Here is a 19,130-nt window from a genome sequence, read left to right as displayed (position 1 = left end):
ATGAGGGATTCTCTAACACTGTCGGTGTTGATGGGGGAATCGAGCAAATTTCTTTCCTGAAATGTGGTTGCAGGAAAGAAATTCACGCCGTGTATGGCAGACCTAAGTGTCACTTTTGTCTGCTGCTTCGTTCTTCTGCTATCAGGATGAATCCCTTCTGACAAGTTTTTCTGACACCAAGAGAAAAATGGTGGGACTCCCAGTTGATTGACAGTGGAGGAGGGTGTGTCTCTTCCCTCCAGTCAACTATCAGAGTTCTTCTCACTGAGCTCTGCAGAGTGTAACTTCAGCTCTCTGCCCCCTTTTTTTCTGAATTCTCACACAAGCATTATACATCAGCGTTTCGAACGAATGTGGAGAAGACAGGGCTGCAGATACAGATACAGCTTATGTAGGAGGATTTGTTTCAGCTCTGTGCATTACCTGAGGCCAGTCACTTCACTGGGTGTATGTAAGGGTTTACAAACACTTTAATTATCTCATTACAATGGTGTTTGAAAGTGGGTGGGATATTTTAGAATTTATTCAAAAAAACATGTTCTCCCTGAAGTTGATGTGTTGAAAGCAGAAAAAAATGGGTATCGCAGTTCGTTGTATATGGGGCTGTGTATTTGCACACCGGTCAGGGTGCCCATGCTGACCCTTGTCCACAGCTAAAAGTGCCCACATTGGGTGTGTGAACATCAGAACTGGACCACAAAGCAATGGAAGAAGGTGGTCTGGTCTGATAAATCATGTTTTCTTTTACATCATGTGGATGGGCAGGTGAGTGTGTGTCACTTACCAGGGAAAGCGATAGCACCAGGATACACTATGGGAAGAAGGCAAGCCAGTGAAGGCAGTGCAATGCTTTGGGCAATGTTCTGCTGGAAAACCTTTGGTTCTTCGTATCCATGTGAACTTTAATTTGACAAGAGCAACCTACCTAAATTGTTGCTGACCAAGTACACCCCTTAATGAAAGCAGTATTCAATGATGGCTGTGGCCTCTTTCAGCAAAATAATGTGCTCTGCCACACTGCAAATATGGTCCAAGGATGATTTAAGGAACACAACAATGAGTTTGAGGTGTTGACTTGACCTCCAAGTTCTCCAGATCTCAATCCAATCTAGCATCTGTGAGATGTGCTGGAAAAACAAGTCTAATCTATAGAGGCCCCACCTCGCAACTTACAGCACCTAAAGGATCTGCTACTGACGACTTGGTGCCAGATACCACAGCATACCTTCAGAGTTCTAGGGGAGTCTCATCAGTCTTATCTGCGGGAAAGGGATGCTTGCTTTATTTTTGTTACCAAGAAACAAAAACGACTGAGCTACTTGTGTATTACAGTTAGAAGTGAGTACCAGCAAGAGCTTTTTTTTCTATTTTCAGTATATTATGCCCTTATTTACTGATAGAACTGTGCATCTCAACACGTGTAGAAATAAGTATTGGCCCTATCTGACCTGGACAAATTAAGAGTCCTGACCTCAACCTGATTGAGATGCTGTGGCATGACCTCAAGAAAGCGATTCACACCAGACATCCCAAGAATATTGCTGGACTGAAACAGTTCTGTAAAGAGGAATAGTCAAGTATTGCTCCTGACCGTTGTGCACGTCTGATCTGCAACTACAGGAAACGTTTGGTTGAAGTTATTGCTGCCAAAGGAGGTTCAACCAGTTATTAAATCCAAGGGTTCACATACTTTTTCCACCTGCACTCTGAATGTTTACATGGTGTGTTTAATAAAAACATGGCAACATTTCATTCTTTGTGTGTTATTAGTTTAAGCAGACCGTGATTCTGTGATTGTCTATTGTTGTGACTTGTATGATGATCATATCACATTTTATGACCAATTTGTTCAGAAATCCATATCATTCCAAAGGGTTCACATACTTTTTCTTGCAGCTGTAACTGTTGCAGCACCCGTCTGACATCCAGGTAGTGTGATTCAATGGAGTCTGAGTAAATCAAGATGTCGTCCAAATAGACTACCACACATTGCTGCAACATATAACGAAAGATATCATTGATGAACTCCTGGAAAACAGCGGGCGCTTTGCCCAAGCCAACGGGCATAACTAGAGATTCGTAACGACTGGTTCTGGTATTGAATGCGGTCTTCCACGTGTTGCCCTTCTTGGTCCTTACAAGGTTATACACTGCCCTTAGGTCAAGCTTGGTGAAACTAATTTTTCCCTTGAAGCTGTTGAGCAATTCAGTGATCAACGGAATCAGGTATGCGTTCTTGACCATGATGCGATTGAGGCCACTATAATCAATGCAAGGTCTCAACTCACCCCCCTTTTTCTTTACAAAGAAAAAACAGGAACCCGCTGGAGAAGTGGACTTGCAAATGTTCCCCCGGGCCAGCGCATCCACAACGTACTCCTCCATGGCCGCCTTCTCCACAGCGAAAAGAGGATAAACCCTGCCACGAGAGGGAATGGCACCAGGTTGCAAGTCTGTAGCACAATCGTACGGACGGTGAGGTGGAAGAGTACCAGCGTCCACCTTGTCAAATACATCTTGATGCTCACTATATTCAGTAGGTAACACTAAATCCGAGGTGGTACAACGTACCTTAACAGGCCCATGGATAAAAACAGTGCCATACTGTGGAGACCAAGAGAAGATCTCAGTCGACTGCCAATCAAAGGTCAGATTGTGTTTCTGAAGCCAAGGGTACCCTAAAACAAAGGAGTAGTGCAGGGACGAAATAACCTGGGAACAGGTTGTCTCCCTGTCTACAGCCCCTATCACCATATCGGAATGTCTCTCATAGGTAGCCTGTGCCGTTTGCAGGGGTCTGCCATCATTTGCCTCGATAACCAGTGGAGAAACACGAGGCTGTAAGGGTATGGCATTCGCAGCATCAAACGTACTGTTAATAAAATAACCGCCAGCACCGGAGTCTACCAATACCTGAGTAACCACCGAACCCGCTGCCCAGGAGAGGACAACAATGATTAGCTGTTTATCTTTACGGGAAACAGGGGAGGAGGAAATGCCACCTAAGATCTGCCCCTGACAGGACTTTAAGTTTCCCGGATGAGTCGGACAACATTTCAGGAAATGCCCACCAAGACCGCAATACAGGCACCGACCCTCCTCCTCCTAAACGTCCGCTCAGCCTCGGAAAGGCGAGTGAACCCCAGCTGCATGGGATCACAGTCAGACGTACCATCCCCAGGAGGCGTGGGAGGCAAGGAAGGAATGGGTGGGAAAGAAAACGTAAGAGCTAATTCGGTAGGAGGCCTCCGCAGGCGCTCTTTAAACAATGGTCACTCCCTGTGCCTGGTATCTATCAAACTCAGGAAGGAAATGAGAGCCTCAAGCTTGTCTGGGAGATCCTTGGCTGCAATCTCGTCCTTCAAAGCATCAGAGAGACCATGAGAGAAGACAGACACCAGAGCTTTATTATTCCAGCCCACCTCTGCTGCCATGGTACGAAATTCGATGGCATACTCAGCAATGGTTCGTATACCCTGTTGAATAGACAGGAGGCAACAAAATTCGGCTAATTGAGTACCACAGGATTATCATTCTCCCATAAGGGATTTTCCCCAGGCCAAGGCCTTGCCCGTGAGCAACAAGATTAGGAAGCCCACCTTGGAGCTATCAGAAGGAAACTCCTGAGGGACCATCTCATAATAAATGCCCACAAGGTTTAGGAAGCCACGACACTGACTATGTTCACCCCCATAGCACTGCAGAAGGGGGGCTGAACCATTTGTGTCAATAGGAGGAATTGTGATTGTGCCCTATTGTTGGAGTCAGTGGCATGAATGATGACCCCTTGTTGAGTTAGTGGATGGAATAGTGTACCCCAAGGAACAGGTAAAAGCTAGCAAAGGGTCACATCTGGCCCCAGGGACCACTGATTCACAGCATACTGATTGTTCTGTGAGTGGAGAAGGGAGAGGAGGGACTGCAGCTCTCATATATTATAGCATATACAAATGTATGCATTAAAGTGGAGCTAAACCCTCCTGTCCTTTTAAGCCAAGGAAGCTGCCATCATAGCCTCTGTTTGATTTGCAACGGCTATGATACTGCACATGTGATCAGTTAGGACACCAGCCATTTGATGGATTGACAGTTCGATTGAGAGCACAACCAATGTGACAGTTTGCATTCCTGGCATGCCTTGAGTGTAACTGTTTTTGATTGCTTCTATTTATAGTTGCCCAGAGGTAACTTTTTTTCAAATAAGTATTTAAAAAGATGGGATTCTGCTTGGAGTTCCGCTTTACTTAACTTGGGTTTCTGACACACGCAGAAGTGTTGGATGTCAAGGATTCCAGCAACAAGGGTAGATCTGCAAGAGAGCAAAGAGCTTCTATGGTGTACTTGTATGGCCCCCTTTCACACTTGTACCACCTAAAAGTCGCGTGACTTTGACACAACTTTGATGCAAACCGCTTTAAGCAATGGCTGTGTAATCTTGAGGTCTATGGACCTCAAGTTGCATCAAAGTCGGACCAAAGGTAGTGCAGGGACTACTTTGAAGGTGCTATGACTTGAAATAGAACAGATATGATTGGTACTCATTGAAAATCATGGGGTACGACTTGTCATGCCATTTTGCAGTCCCAAGTCTCAGGAAAAGTCACACAAGTGTGAAAGGGGCCTTAGTCTTATTAATGTTCTTTAAAGTGTTACTAAACCCAGGAGCCTGCATTCACTATATTTTAGTTAATAGAAACTGCTAAATACCTTCTCATCAGCAGTATATAGCAGTCTTGTGACTTTAAGTGTCTACCTGAGCACTGATTAAAGCTTGTAGGAGGAGTTTTCATTCTCCTCTGTCTGTCCTATGAGGCTGCAGAACCCCTGACCCTCTGTCTGGGCAGTGCTGATTGGCCTCATGCTAATCACATGCACTCTCCCCCCCCAAAAAAACTCCCTAGCAATACACACCAAACTGAGCATGTGCAGAGTGCCCCCAAGGTGCTGTACTATCAGGAGATGGATTGAGGACAGTGGACAAGGGAGGATCAGAGGGGACAGTGGAAGAAGAGGGGGGGGATCAGAGAAGCCAGGATCAAACAGCTTTTTTACACAGTGAGCAGGATTAACCCCCTAGGTTCCACAGTGAATATAACAAGCATGCTTTACTGCATATACAGACTGATTTTACTGGTGTGGGTTTAGCAACACTTTATTAGGCTGCTGCTATAGTCTCAATACAGTGTGTGCAGTTTGCCTTAAAGTGATTGTAAAGTCTCGTTAAAAAAAAAATAAAATAAAAAAATAACATGTTATACTTACCTCGTCTGTGTAGTTGGTTTTGCACAGGGTGGCTCAGATCCTCCTCGTTTCAGGTCCCTTGTTGCTGCTGCTGGCTCCTCCCTCCTATCAAGTGCCGCCACAGCAAGCAGCTTGCTCTGGGAGCACCTGAGCCGAGCTGCAGCTCCTTGTGTCCATTCAGACACTGAGCTGCCATTCGGCCCCGCCTCCTCTGTCCTGATTGGCTAACTGACCGCGGGAGCCAACAACATCAATCATGAGGGAGAGTCCCGGAAGACCGAGGGACTCGTGTACATTGCTGGATAGAGATGGGGCTCAGATAAGTGTTAGGGGGTGCCGGGGGGCGCAGCTACACACAGAATGCTTTTTATCTTAATACATAGAATGCATTAAGATAAAAAAATCTGACTTTAAAACTCCTTTAACCATTGTCATTTTCAACTTTCATACGGATAATATCTTTTGTGGCAAATAAAAAATTATAAAACAGAGGGAACTGAGGTTTATTTAACTAGTAAATTATTGTTGGGGAGGCACTATGGAACTTTTTTTGGTGCATTTTAAGGAACATTTGATCCTCCAATAAATGATTAAGGTCACTTAAATTTGGTTAAGAGTCCTATGACTCCTCCAAACAGCAGGGGTACACTAATTATTAAATATGTTTATGTTGTAAGTGGGGGATGTTTATCTCAGTGGTATTACATTTTTAATGAGCCATGTCAGTTCAAACTGTTGTTAAAGGCTTTCTGGTCCACATTTATTAAACAAAGGAAAAGTAAAGTCCACAAAATAGTCCCCAATGGAGGGGATTTCTCCAGCAAAAGCAGATAACCAAAATACCAAGCCTCCTTGCTCTTATTCCAGCAGCACTGCTGCTTTTGTCTCTGGTCTCCCAAACCACAGACTCTTCAGGCTCACTCAACCTTTTTGTTGTAGCACCCAGTTACACAGGCCCATTCCTGGCCTTTTCATAGGGGTTCTCCAGACACCCAAGGCTCTCCCTCTTCAGAGACTTACAGGCTCCTTCCAGTGCCCTGGACTCACTAGTTGCTTCAGCAGTTTGTTATGCAGACTCGCTCACCTGTCCCAACTCTCCCAGTCCTGCAGGTCTCCAACATGGAGTTCTGCCTGCCAGGTGGATCACCTTTCCTGGCTGGAGTACACAACTATCTCCAAACAGGAATGGGCTCGAGTGTGTTTGGGATCCCACCTACCCGATCACGCCAGGAAGCCGACACTGCACACTGCTAATCACAGGTATTGAGACATTCACAGATCGGGAAATGTCTCCCTGCCTGTGAATAACCGTGTGCAGTGTTGGCTTCCTGGCGTGATAAGGCAGGTGTGATGCCGAACATGCCTGAGCCCATCTCTACCTCCAAACAAAGGCCCTAATGGGCCATACACACTATAAGATTTTCTGAAGACTTTTTCCTTTAGACTTACCAAAACCAGATAATATGAGGTCAAACCTAAACACTTTCAATTTGTATGCAATCCGGCTGGCCCTTGCACTACATAGAAAAGGTAAATCTGAAGGAAATCTAAACACAAAAGTTGGATAGTGTGTATCCAGCTTTAAGCTTAGGCCAGGCCCCCTTTTTTTAACAAGGGTGTACACCTGGACAAACACACATCCTGCAGGTCTCCAGGAAGACCCGCACACAGGATTGGAGACTTATTCCCAGCCAAATCTCTTCAAAGTCTCCAATCTCCAGTCTCTGACCTGGGACTCTCAAATCCGGATAGAGCTGTAAAACAGTTTTCTCTGTTTATGATAAATACTCTGTAGTTATGCACTCTGCCTTAGACTGCTTTCACACTGCAGCACAGCTTTTAAAACGCATCATGCATTTAAAAAAAAAAAAAGACACATGTTTTAACCACTTAAGGACCGAGCCCATTTTTGACACATTTTGTTCACAAGTTAAAATCAGTATTTTTTGCTAGAAAAACTACATTTCACTGCATTTAAAAAAAACTAAACAGTAAAGTTAGCCCATTTTTTGTATATTGCAAAAGATGATGTCACATCGAGTAAATAGATACCTAACATGTTATGGTTTAAAATTGCGCACACCTGCGGAATTGGGACAAACTACGGTCAATAAAAATCTCCATAGGCGACGCTTTAGAAATTTTCAACGGTTACCAGTTTAGAGTTAGAGAGTAGCTCTTTTTTTTTTTAATTATTGCTCTCGCTCTGGGGATCACGGCGATACCTCACATGTGTGGTTTGAACACCAATTTCATTTGCGGGTGTGACTTCCGTATACGTTTTATTTTTCCTATTTATTTTATTTATTTTTTTAAATTTTACCACAGGTTTTTAAAAAAAAAAAAAAAAAAAAAAATCTGCTCACTTTTATTGCTGTCACAAGCAATGTTAACATCCATTGTGATAGCAATAAGCAGTGACAGGTACTCTTTATGGAGGGATCGGGGTTCTAAAAGACCCTAGACTCCTCCACTACACTTCCATGTATTCAAAACCCCCGAAAACAGCATGCTGGTTGCTCGGGTCTCCCGGTGGGACAGGAGACCCGGGCAGAGCCACGGGAGGGGGACATCCCCTCCCGCTCGCTGGGGTAATGATCGAGCCGCATCAGTCGTTACCGCCGAAAAGCCGACCAGCTCTAAAAAAAACGGTACCGGGCATCACCCTGGTACAACCACTTAGTCAGCCAACGTAGGGATACGTGGATATGCGTTAAGTGGTTAAATGCATTGCATTAAAGTGCATATTAGTAAATAGCCACCTGTGCCTTTCCTTCAGAGCCCTATGCCATGAACGAGGACGCGAACAAGGAAGCAGGACGGCCGGACATGTCGCCCATCCTGTCGCTGAGCGGGCGGCACTGCGAGGGCTTCGTTTTAAGGTAAGTATTACATAATGAGCTAGTATGCAATGCATGCTAGCTCATTATGCCTTTGTCTTTACAGGTTTTTTTTTTTCAATTTTTTTTTAATGAGGGTTTACTTCCTCTTTAAGAATTGGTCCGCCGACCATGCCTCTAAGAAAGCTCTCATTGATCTGTCCTTTCAAGGCGATTGCCTGTTTGGGGCTACTGTGGATGACCTCATTAAGGGTCTCACAGGGGGGAAGAGTACCTTCCTGTCACAATCCAGGAAAGGGAAGGAGCCTTGTCGCAGACAAGGGCCCTCCTCAGCCCATAAAAAAATGATTTTGTGCTTCCGGGACTGAGAGTAAGGGAAATGGATCCTTGAAGTCTTCCCCCAGGAGGTTCCAAGCAACCTTGGTCTGGTAAGCCTAGAGCTGCCTTCTCCGGACCTGCAGACAAGACCCCTTCAGCATGAAGGTCTGCCCTCACCCATTACTATGGTGGGGGGGCATGTTCGCTGGTTTCCGACCCTGTTTACCTCCTTCGTGAGCGATAAGGAGAACCACACAATTATTATTTTGGGCTTACCCAGAAAGGGGGGGGGGCAAACTTGGATAAAATTCCTGCAATGGTTCGGGTGACATCCAAACTACCTAAGGTCCCCCATATCCCTGTCCAAGAAATTAAATTACCTAGGTTTGATTTTAAGTTGGACCAGGGTGGTCCTTCCTCTGAACAAATTTTAGGAACCACAGGCCGTGATTCACCAACTTCTCTCTCCTGACTTGCAAGCTGGTTCTGAGTCTGGTGGTATCTACCTTCAAGTCAGTTCTGTTTGCACAATCCAACATGCTGCTCCTTTAGCAGGTTCAGCTCTACAGGAGGTTCATGGCGAGGTCATGGCTTCCTCTAACAGACACCGCAGGCGTCCTAGGGGCACAGTAAGGCCAGTATCATCCTCTGCTCAAGCTTTTTCTGCCATTCCTGCAAGAAATCAAGGGCGAGGGTCTTCCAATCAGTCTGCTGACCTCTCCAAGAGAACCAGTTGTCCTAAGGGCTGATCTACCATCCTGCTTTACAGTCGCTGGATTTATTGGCCTTGTTATTGAAATCCAGGTACTGAGGGATAGAGGTTTGTCTGGATCAGTGATCCCTACTATAGTGAAGACGAGGAAGTAGACTTCCAGCAAGATATACCATCGTACATGGAAAGCGAACATTTCTTGGTGTGAGTCGATTAGCAATCATCCTAGATCCCTTTCTGTGGTTCGGATCTTAGCCTTTCTTCAATGGGGCATTGAGCAGAAGTTGGCCTTGAGTACTATTAAGGGCCAGGTGTCTGCCATGGCAATCTTCTTTCAGAGATCCTTCATTCATTCGACATGTGGCTCCACCTGTACGGTCTCCCTTGCCGCCATGGGATTTAAATTTAGTACTTTTGGTTCTCCAGAAACGCTAATTTGAGAATATTCGGGAGATTCCCTTGTCTGTAGCCACCAAGAATGTCCCCTAGAAGGTGATATTCTTGGTGGCTATTACCTCGGCCCGCAGGGTATTGGAATTGGCAGCATTATCCTGTCGCAGTCCCTATTTGGTGGTCCATATGGATAAAGTGGTTTTTTGTCCCTGTCCATCATTCCTGCCCAAAGTTTTCTCTGACTTCATTTGAATGAGGACATTGCGTTGCTTTCCTTGTGTCCCAAGTCGGCTCATCCCAAGGAAATTGCTTTGCATACCTTGGATGTGGTTCGTGCGATTTAGGTGTTTCTGGCAGCTATTGAGTCTTTTCGGAGGGCAGACTCGCTTTTTGTGGTTACGGATGGACCAAGAAAAGGGCTTCTTTGTTTTGGGCTGCTAAGTTTTGCAGGCTGCTGTTTAAGAGGGGCTGTTCCCTCTTGAGGGGTGTTGTTTCTTTAAACCTTTATTTTTCAGACGAGGCTCCTGTGACCGGGTTAGGCCCTTGTGTCCCGGTTAAGGGCTTTTATGTTTAGCCTTGGGTTATTTTCCCCACTCCTCATTTTCCTTTTGGCACTGCTTTTGGACGTCCCACTAGTTATGATTTATGGAGCTCTCAACAAAAGAGAAAATCGGGATTTTTGTACCTACCATAAAATCCATTTATCGAAGTACAAAAATCCCATTTTTAGGGGATTGTTGCAAATGTTGCTTTGGTAAACATTTGCGCAAATATCGCAGGGCCTTAAAAATCAGTAGCACCTTCCTTTTTCTCTACTGGTCCTATGCTTTCAGAAAATATATGGTTTGGGGGTTCTTTAACAAACTCTAAAAGCTGTAAGGGAACAATGAAAACCTTCAGATTTTTAGAGAAATGTGGTTATTTACAATTTTGCATACGTTCAATTTACACCATTTTACAAAAAGGCGTAAATTAAAAATTACAAATATTTGTAGTTATTAACTCAATACAGGTTAAGCTTTTAGATTTAGTAGGAATTTACAAGGAATTTTGTAAAATTTGCTTAGTTTATTTCTGCTAAAAATTATTTTAGAGAATTTTTAGCGAATATTTTGTTTTGATAAATATTTGCGCAAATATTGCAGGGTGTTAAAATCAGTAGCACCTTCTTTTTATTCTAGATCATGTGCTTGATTTTCACCATTTTGCAAAAAGTCACAAATTTACAAATAGTGGTTATGTATTAACTCAATACAGGTTCGCTTTACATTTTAGTAGGAATTTTGTAAAATAGGCTTTGTTTTTTTCTGCTAACAATGGTTTGCGTATTTTTAGCAAAAATATTGTTTTGATAAACATTTGCGCAAATATCATTGTGCCCTAAAAATAAGTAGCACCCTATTTGTATTTTACTGGTCATGTGCTTTTGGAAAATATATTGCTTGGGGGATCTTTAACAAACTCTGAAAGCTGTAAGGGAAAAATAAAAAAGCAATGAATAAATTAAAAAAATGGCCTGGCCAGCTAAGTGTAAAAGTGGAGCACAGGGCCTGGCGACGAAAGGGTTAATTGACTTAATGCTACACTCTGATCAAAAAATGTTCCTTTATTTTTTTTGAGCAGTATGTGTGTATGTATGTATGTATATGTATGTATATATATATATATATATACACACACACACACGTAGTCAGTACTAAATGCCAACATAATTTATTATCCTGTTCATAGCTTTATATAACTGTTTTTGCTGATTACATAAGGCTGAAATTCCTGTTTTCTACTTTCTGTGGGTGAGCACCCTATTTCCTAATATTTTAAATACCAGTTTATGATTTATGTTAGAAAATGGGAAGAAGACTAAAAAAAAATTTGCACTGTATTGCCTTTCATTGTATGTGATCATTTGTATCTGGTAAAAGAGCAAAATGCTACAGTGGAGGTAACAGCAAATATTAAATTTGCGTAAAATTATGGGTGTTGGTCTACCAAACATCTCTTATCCCCTTATCTCTCTGTGATTCCACTGGTCAGACAGTGCTGTATTTTCAGGCGTGGCCCTCTTTTCCCCTTTGTTACATGCTCAAAATATAACATTTAAAAATCCAAAAGGAAGAGTGACGCCTCCTTATGGCAGGCCCGTGAGAGTAGGAATTTAGGTACAGAGATTACACCATTGGGTTTTTTTAAACCTAGAATTGCCAAGGAATGATCTTGGTTGTGCTAGAACATTCCAAACCTGTTGACTTTGGTGAAGAGTGTCTTTTGATCCCACATTATTTTTTTCATCCCTCTTATAAGTGCTTTTTACTTCTTTAGGCAAAAGTTACAGGTAGTACGCTAAATGGGAAGAAGGAAAAAATCCACGCTGAAGAAGATGACAAAGAAAAGTGGGACTTCTTAAGTTTTGCCAAGTCGTGGACCCCGAATGAAGAACTGGATGACCTAAAAGATCAGATCCTTTTTACGCATGTAAGAACCCATGTTTAATCGTTCCAGAATGAATGTGGTTTTCTAGCTTACACATTGGCTTCTTAAAGTAGGTGTCCAGGAGTAGGTAAGCACGTTTTGTTTTTGCTTTATAGCGAGTATATTTTTTTCATTTAGGTTTATCCTGACCCTTAGAGATAGAAAAGTGGCTTTGCTTTCAGTCGTAGCACAGTTAAGCAGGAAGCAGAATATGCATATGTGCTTAACAAAAATGGCTGTCACACATGCATATATATCAGTGATGGCGAACCTTGGTTCCCCAGATGTTTTGGAACTACATTTCCCATGATGCTCAACTACACTGCCGAGTGCGTGAGCATCATGGGGAATGTAGTTCCAAAATATCTGGGGTGCCAAGGTTCGCCATCACTTATATACAGTAGCAAAGAAATAAGATCAAAAATAAAATTATTTACATTAGAGAGATTGTAAATCTCTCTAAAAAATATAAAACCTGTAAGACAAAGGCATAATGAGCTAGTGTTCATCACATGCTAGCTCATTATGAAATACTTACCTTCCAGCGGTGCCCGCTCACCGCTGAGATGGCCGACATCCTCCCCGGTGTTTCTTCTGTGTTAGCGGGGTCCGATGCTGTGAGTTGCTCGAGCCGCGATGACATCACTTCAGCGTATTCGCAGGAACCGCCTGTTTCCGGCATGGCCTCTGATGACGTCATCGGTTCCATGCATTTTGAATATCTCCTAAACTGTGCAAGTCTAACAATTTTAATATTATCACTATTAAAAAGTAATAAATGGCACAGTTTAAAAATACTTATGCATCCATTCATGATTACTATGTAGCCTCAATCATAAATATCTCATCCAGCACCTACTAGCATCCTGTGCATTAATATATTTAACCCTACAATCCAGGAAGTTACATATATTTGCATACTTGATCTTGGATTCTAAGAAATTACATATATACTGTTGACTAGTTAGGTGGTGGACTAGGGATCTGTAACTCTCAACGCGTTTCCTCGGATAAACGCTGCTTCTTCAGGAGAGTAACTGAAAACAATAATGAACTAGATCTAGTAGACCTAATAAAATTGTACAATTATCATGCATAAGCAAATATAGAATGATGTATACTTATGTAATTTTTACATTTACGTATTCAAGATACTTATACAGTACAAACGTCTACAAAAGGGTAGCATATATATATAGCAGAGTCACTAAGTGTTAAATGAGGGCTGCACCTTCAAAAATATTGAAATGATGGTAAAGCTGATATAAGATTAGCATTTGGGTTTACATGACCTTAAGGGTGACCTTTGGCTTTTTGACACTCCCACTTAGTAAAGCTAAATGAAGAAGAAACATAGATAAATATACATAAGCCAATTTGAGACAGGCTTTCAAAACTGCTGTATGTGATTGACTAAAGCCATCAAAAAAGATGTTTCTGCTGTGTAATATTCTGTTTATTAAGTTTAGGACTAAGGGAGGAAGAAAGGAAATATGATAATAGAATGAAAACTGTGCCTGGAGATCTAAAGAGATGCAAGATTGCTGAAAGCCCAATTCGTTACTACCAGAATTGTTAATGGTGTTGCTGTGTACATTGCGCAGCCGTTGCAGTAATAAGTGCTCTTAAGTGAATGGGAGATTGTTATAACTTTTCATGTAACTTTTGCATTCTATTTTTGCTTTCTTTTTTTTTCTACAAATTTAGAACAGTGTGCGTCTTTCAGAAATTCTGTACTCAGTAACTCAGCCTTTGTTCGTTAGCACACCCAAGGAAATAACACTATTGTGAGAACGGAATTACTCTTGATCTTTTGCCCCCCGTCCTTTTATGTCACCCTATAGTTTGTCAGACAATGACACTGTCTTAGCTTGCGAAGGTCGTTTTTCTCTCCTCGTCATCCGGCATTGATTCATTCATCCTTTTCTCTCCCGTTATCGTGGGCTTGAAAGGTTTCTGACGATTCGCTTTGGTATGCAACGCACCTTTTTATGTAGCTGGTAGGATGGAAAATTTATTTTCAACTGACGGCCTGCTGAACACGAGGTGATCACCAGCTTGTAGACGAGCCATCAGTTTTGACATGAAAAGATGGGGCCGGTCAGCTCGAGCTTCTGCCGTCTCCGTTTTTGCCTAATCCTTATTTGACATCTCTGCTTATTTGGAATTGTCAAATTAATGGCAGGATTTTCACATTATACATAACAAGGTCATAGATTACAAAATCTAAGGTGTTGGGTGAAACCTTGAATTTGCAGGATCTAGAAATAGAAAATGTTTGTGGCAAGCTCAAGTAGTTGGAGGGCGTTAAATGAAATAGCTGCAGACCTGTATTACTGTCCTATGCAAATGTCACAGGATATTTTTTCTCTTGTTTCATTTTCGTTAGTTAATGCAGGCCTATAATACTTAGAGACGCTGCAATCCCTCATTATTCCCCCCCCCCCCCTATATTTCACAGCACCATTTTTAATTATCTCCAGTCCACGCACAGATGCACCTAGATGTGAAATTCGGCAGAGACCAGTGGCACATCTGTGCACGCATGGGGGGTTTCCCTGCACATATGCAGACACCCTGAGGTCCAGGACCTTATATATTTGTCATCTTCACACGAGCAAGGGAAGATTCCTGCCTGCGCACCGGCATGCCACAGGTCTCTTGTGTCTGAAGCCCTGTGGCACATCTGTGCATGCGCCTAATCTAGTGGTGCGCAAGCCCCATTAGTGACAAGGGAGTGTGCCTAATCTAGTGGTGCGCAAGCCCCATTAGTGACAAGGGAGTGCGCCTAATCTAGTGGTGCGCAAGCCCCATTAGTGACAAGGGAGTGCGCCTAAACTAGTGGTGCGCAAGCCCCATTAGTGACAAGGGAGTGCAACGCCATTCTTGCCTAGGAGAGAGAAAAAAAGACAGAAGTGCTGCATTGCAGCACTAAAAGTACCAAAAACACACACAAAGAAACTTGTTATGATCTAATTGTGGAAGAGTGGGAGAAGCCAGATGCAAACTAGTTGCTTAAAGCAGTATTAAATCCAAATGCAAATAATTATATTTCAGCTTACCAATTGTTAGATGTTATAGCTGCATTTGTTTTCTTTTTTAACTGATTATAAAGTGTGAGCTGGAGTTTGACTTCAGCTTGTTAGTGTAAATGAATCTCTTAATACATTTAAGCCCCCTAATTTCCGACTAACAGTGCTGCTGTCTGCTGTGCCTATTCCTCCAGAGTTGTGTTTCACTAATATTGGAGGTATGTGTTACAGGCCACCAGGTGAAAACAGGAAAAAGGAAAAGAAAACTGATGAAGCCACCTCATATAACAATATGTAAGCTGCAATATAATACATTTTGGTTTTATACCGTTTTAAAGTGGTAGTAAACCGCAGCCTCTTAAAAAAACAAAAACCTGCAAAACAATGGCATAATGTGCTGGTATGCATTGCACACTAGCACATTATGAAATGTTTATCTTAGAATGAAGCCCTCTAGTGATGCACTGTCACCGCTGACAGGACTTCCATCTTCACTTGGTCTTCCTTCTGGGTTCATGTGCTCCGGCTGTGTGATTGGCCGAGTCGCAGTGACGTCACTCCTGCGGCTGAAGGGACAGGTATGTATTAGTGATCAAAAACAGAGGTGGCTCTGAGGAACAGGCGAAGCCTCGAAACGCGTCAACCGTCATCTGATAAGGACAGTCCACGTTTGCATGGACTGCTCCTGACACTCAATTTGGTTTTGATATGACTGATTTAGAATTTTTTTGAGTAGCCATTTTTATGTTCCATTAATAAAGCCTATATTGGGGATAATGTGCCAGGTCAGTGCGCCCTTCTTTGTTGTTGTTTGCAGTAACTTTTGGACTCCCCCAGTCCTTTAGGGAAGCAAGACCTTGGCCATTCGAGATGCAATATTTGAGTCCCATGGAAAGAATGGTCGGGGAGCTTGGATTCTGAGTGCAGGAGCAAGTTGTTATATACACTATATCGTTTTGGTATATTAGATATGATCGACCGATATCGTTTTTTCCTTGCCGATACCGATATTTTGGTCAATGCAGATCGGTATCAATATTTTCGTACATTTAAAAAAAAAAAGATTTTTAATTTTTTTTTTAACAGGTACTCTTGTGGAGGGATCCGGGGGTAACCTGGGTTTCCTGGTGGGACGGGAGACGCGGGGGGGGGGGGGGGGTTGTCATTACAAGACAGCCGACCGTCTGTTATGGATGCCGGTACCGGGGTGTTGCCTCTAGCTGCAGGCTACAAGCACTTTCCGAAATATCGGTCACCTTGGTGGCCGATTCCGATATATCAGGGAAAGTGCAGATCAGCCCTAGATATATCAGCTTTGCCGATAATCGGTCGATCCCTAGTATGTATCCATTGGAAATAACTCCTTAACAGTGCAAGTTTAGGAGATATTCACTGTACCTACAGGTAAGCATTATTATAGGATTACCTGTAGGTACAAGTTCCAAAAACGACTGTACTGCCACTTTAAAGTCTTCCTCTCCCCCTCTCTCCCTCTCCCTCTCCTCCCCCTCCCCCTCTCTTGCTATAGCTGTGCCTCTCTCCCCCCTCGCTCTCTCCCCTCTCTTACTCTCTCTCCCCCCTCTTTCTCTCCCCTCCCCCCCCCCTTTCTCCCCCCCCTTTCTCTCTCCCCCCCTGTCTCTCTCCCCCCCCCTTTCTCTCCCCCCCTTTCTCTCCCCCCCTTTCTCTCCCCCCCTTTCTCTCCCCCCCTTTCTCTCCCCCCCTTTCTCTCTCCCCCTTTCTCTCTCTCTCTCTCTCTCTCTCCCCCCCCCTTTCTCTCTCTCTCCCCCTTCTCTCTCCCCCTCTCTCTCTCTCCCTCTCTCTCTCCCACTCTCTCTCTCTCTCCTCTCTCTCTCTCTCTCTCTCCCCCCCCCTCTCTCCCCCCCCCCCTCTCTCTCTCCCCCCCCCTCTCTCTCTCCCCCCCTCTCTCTCTCTCCCCCTCTCTCTCTCTCTCCCCCTCTCTCTCTCTCTCCCCCCCTCTCTCTCTCTCCCCCCTCTCTCTCCCCCTCTCCCTCTCTCTCCCTCTCTCTCTCCCCACCTCCCTCTCCCCCCCTTTCCCCCTCTCTCCTTCTCTCTCCTCTCTTCCTCTCCCTCCCTCTCTCTTCCCCTCTCTCTCCCCCCCCTCTCTCTCTTTCCCTTCCTCTCTCTTCCCTCTTCCTCTCTCTCTCTCCTCTCTCTGTCTCACTCTTTTTCTCTTTCTTTCTCGCCTTTTCTCTCTTTAAAATCTGTGTATTCAAGTGGAATTACTTTGCTCAGTGTGAGATGTCATCAGTCTGCTGCAGGTGGGAGGAAGCATTTTCAAAGTCATCTCTTCCTCAGTGATCAGACTGCAACACTGTAGCTTTCTAGGAAGTCACAAGGTGACAAGAGGCTATAGCAGCGACTGATCTGTTTCAGATATTTGTGAATAAAAATATTACGTTTTACATGATTGTGTCAGCTGTGAGCTGGCATCTCAGTCCAGGAAGTAGATGCTGACCCCCTGGATGATGGCTGAACAAAGATGGTTCTATCTTTCTGGATTCAAAAACAGATGAAGACATTGGCAGGGGGAGAAGTGTGATCTGAGTGGGAGGTTATAAATATCTGAAAGTGCTCTATTTACCCAGTATTTATAATGCACGGACTTAACATGAAAAACTCTATCAGATGGTAGGTCCACTTTAAGTCATTCATTGCAAACCAGCAATTATACTACTGCACTTTATTTCTGTTGAAACATGCTCAGCAAAGCCTAAGAGGCCAGTTTGAGTTTGAGGAGAAATTTCAGGCATCCCCAGCAATGTCCTTCACTGCAGGGAGCTTTTCATCTTCAGTGAAATGAGAGAGAGGGATGTGGAGAGAGTGCAATGTTTCTTATTACAACGTTGGAACTGATTATTTTATTATAGTAAAGGCAAATCCTCCCAGTTAGAACTCCCTTTAGGAAAGTGCTCTGGCCTGACCCATCTTAGTATGTACATAACAAAAGCCGGCATAGACCTCCAATGATGTCTGCTAAAATCTTTAAAATTTTCCAGTTGAAAATGTTTTTTTTTCGTAACTAATCCGGGGTTTCACTTTTAATGCCTAGCAACCACTCAGTACAAATTGATTCATATAAAATAGGTGAGATCACTAAAGATTCTTTTTTTTTTTCTACTTTCTCAAGACAAATGTGCGTTAAAGATTCTCTAAAATATAATGTGTCATTGCCACGCCCCCTCTGCTAGATCATAATGATTCCCACACTTCAAGTGGGAGCAGAAAAGTTTTATTTTTTTTCCCCAATTGCTATTTTATTTCTCTGATTCAGACCTACTCGACTGTGACATTCTGAGTATGAGCAACAGTCACAAACAGATGTTAAAATTATATATTTTTTATATATACTTGACAAGAGCTTTTCATGCAGTAGTCTTCTAAATAATCTAGTAACATTAACGTGGTTCTAAAGTTTAACAATTCTTTTTACCTTAATGCAGGGCTATCTCCCCACTAACTGCTCCCCTCCCCTAGACAAGTCTAGTCAGCGATCCAGCGCTGTCTGGCCTGCGGGATGGAGCGATGTCTGGCCTGCGGGATGGAGCGATGTCTGGCCTGCGGGATGGAGCGATGTCTGGCCTGCGGGATGGAGCGCTGTCCTGCCTGCGGGATTGAGCGCTGTCCTGCCTGCGGGATTGAGCGCTGTTCTGCCTGCGGGATTGAGCGCTGTCCTGCCTGCGGGATTGAGCGCTCTCCTGCCTGCGGGATCGTGCGCTGTCCGGCCTGCGGGATCGTGCGCTGTCCAGCCTGTGGGATCGAGCGGTGTACGGCCTGCGGGATCGAGCGGTGTACGGCCTGCGGGATCCAGCGCTCTCCGGCCTGCGGGATGGAGCGCTGTCCAGCCTGCGGGATGGAGCGCTGTCCGGCCTGCGGGATCCAGCGCTGTCCGGCCTGCGGGATGGAGCGCTGTCCGGCCTGCGGGATGGAGCGGTGTCCGGCCTGCGGGGTCGAGCGCTGACCGGCCTGCGGGATCGAGCGCTATCCGGCCTGCGGGATCGAGCGCTGTCCGGCCTGCGGGATCGAGCGCTGTCCGGCCTGCGGGATCGAGCGCTGACCGGCCTGCGGGATCGAGCGCTGACCGGCCTGCGGGATCCAGCGCTGCTC

The 19,130-nt window shown here is 44.2% G+C and overlaps 1 protein-coding gene across 1 annotated transcript in view; it reads left to right on the top strand.

The window, feature by feature from the left end:
• ZRANB3 (zinc finger RANBP2-type containing 3) overlaps positions 1-19,130 on the top strand; it is a 463,076-nt gene that overhangs the window by 295,626 nt on the left and 148,320 nt on the right. The window contains exon 11 of the mRNA XM_082260204.1: positions 11,824-11,976. Coding sequence (XP_082116330.1) covers positions 11,824-11,976 — 153 coding nt within the window. The remainder of the gene's footprint in view (positions 1-11,823; positions 11,977-19,130) is intronic.

Source organism: Pelophylax lessonae, assembly GCF_965119305.1.
Source record: "Pelophylax lessonae genome assembly, chromosome: 6".
In the NCBI taxonomy this organism is placed as follows: domain Eukaryota; kingdom Metazoa; phylum Chordata; class Amphibia; order Anura; family Ranidae; genus Pelophylax; species Pelophylax lessonae.
Note: the sequence above shows the minus strand (reverse complement) of the source record. Positions and strands in the feature narration are given on the sequence as shown.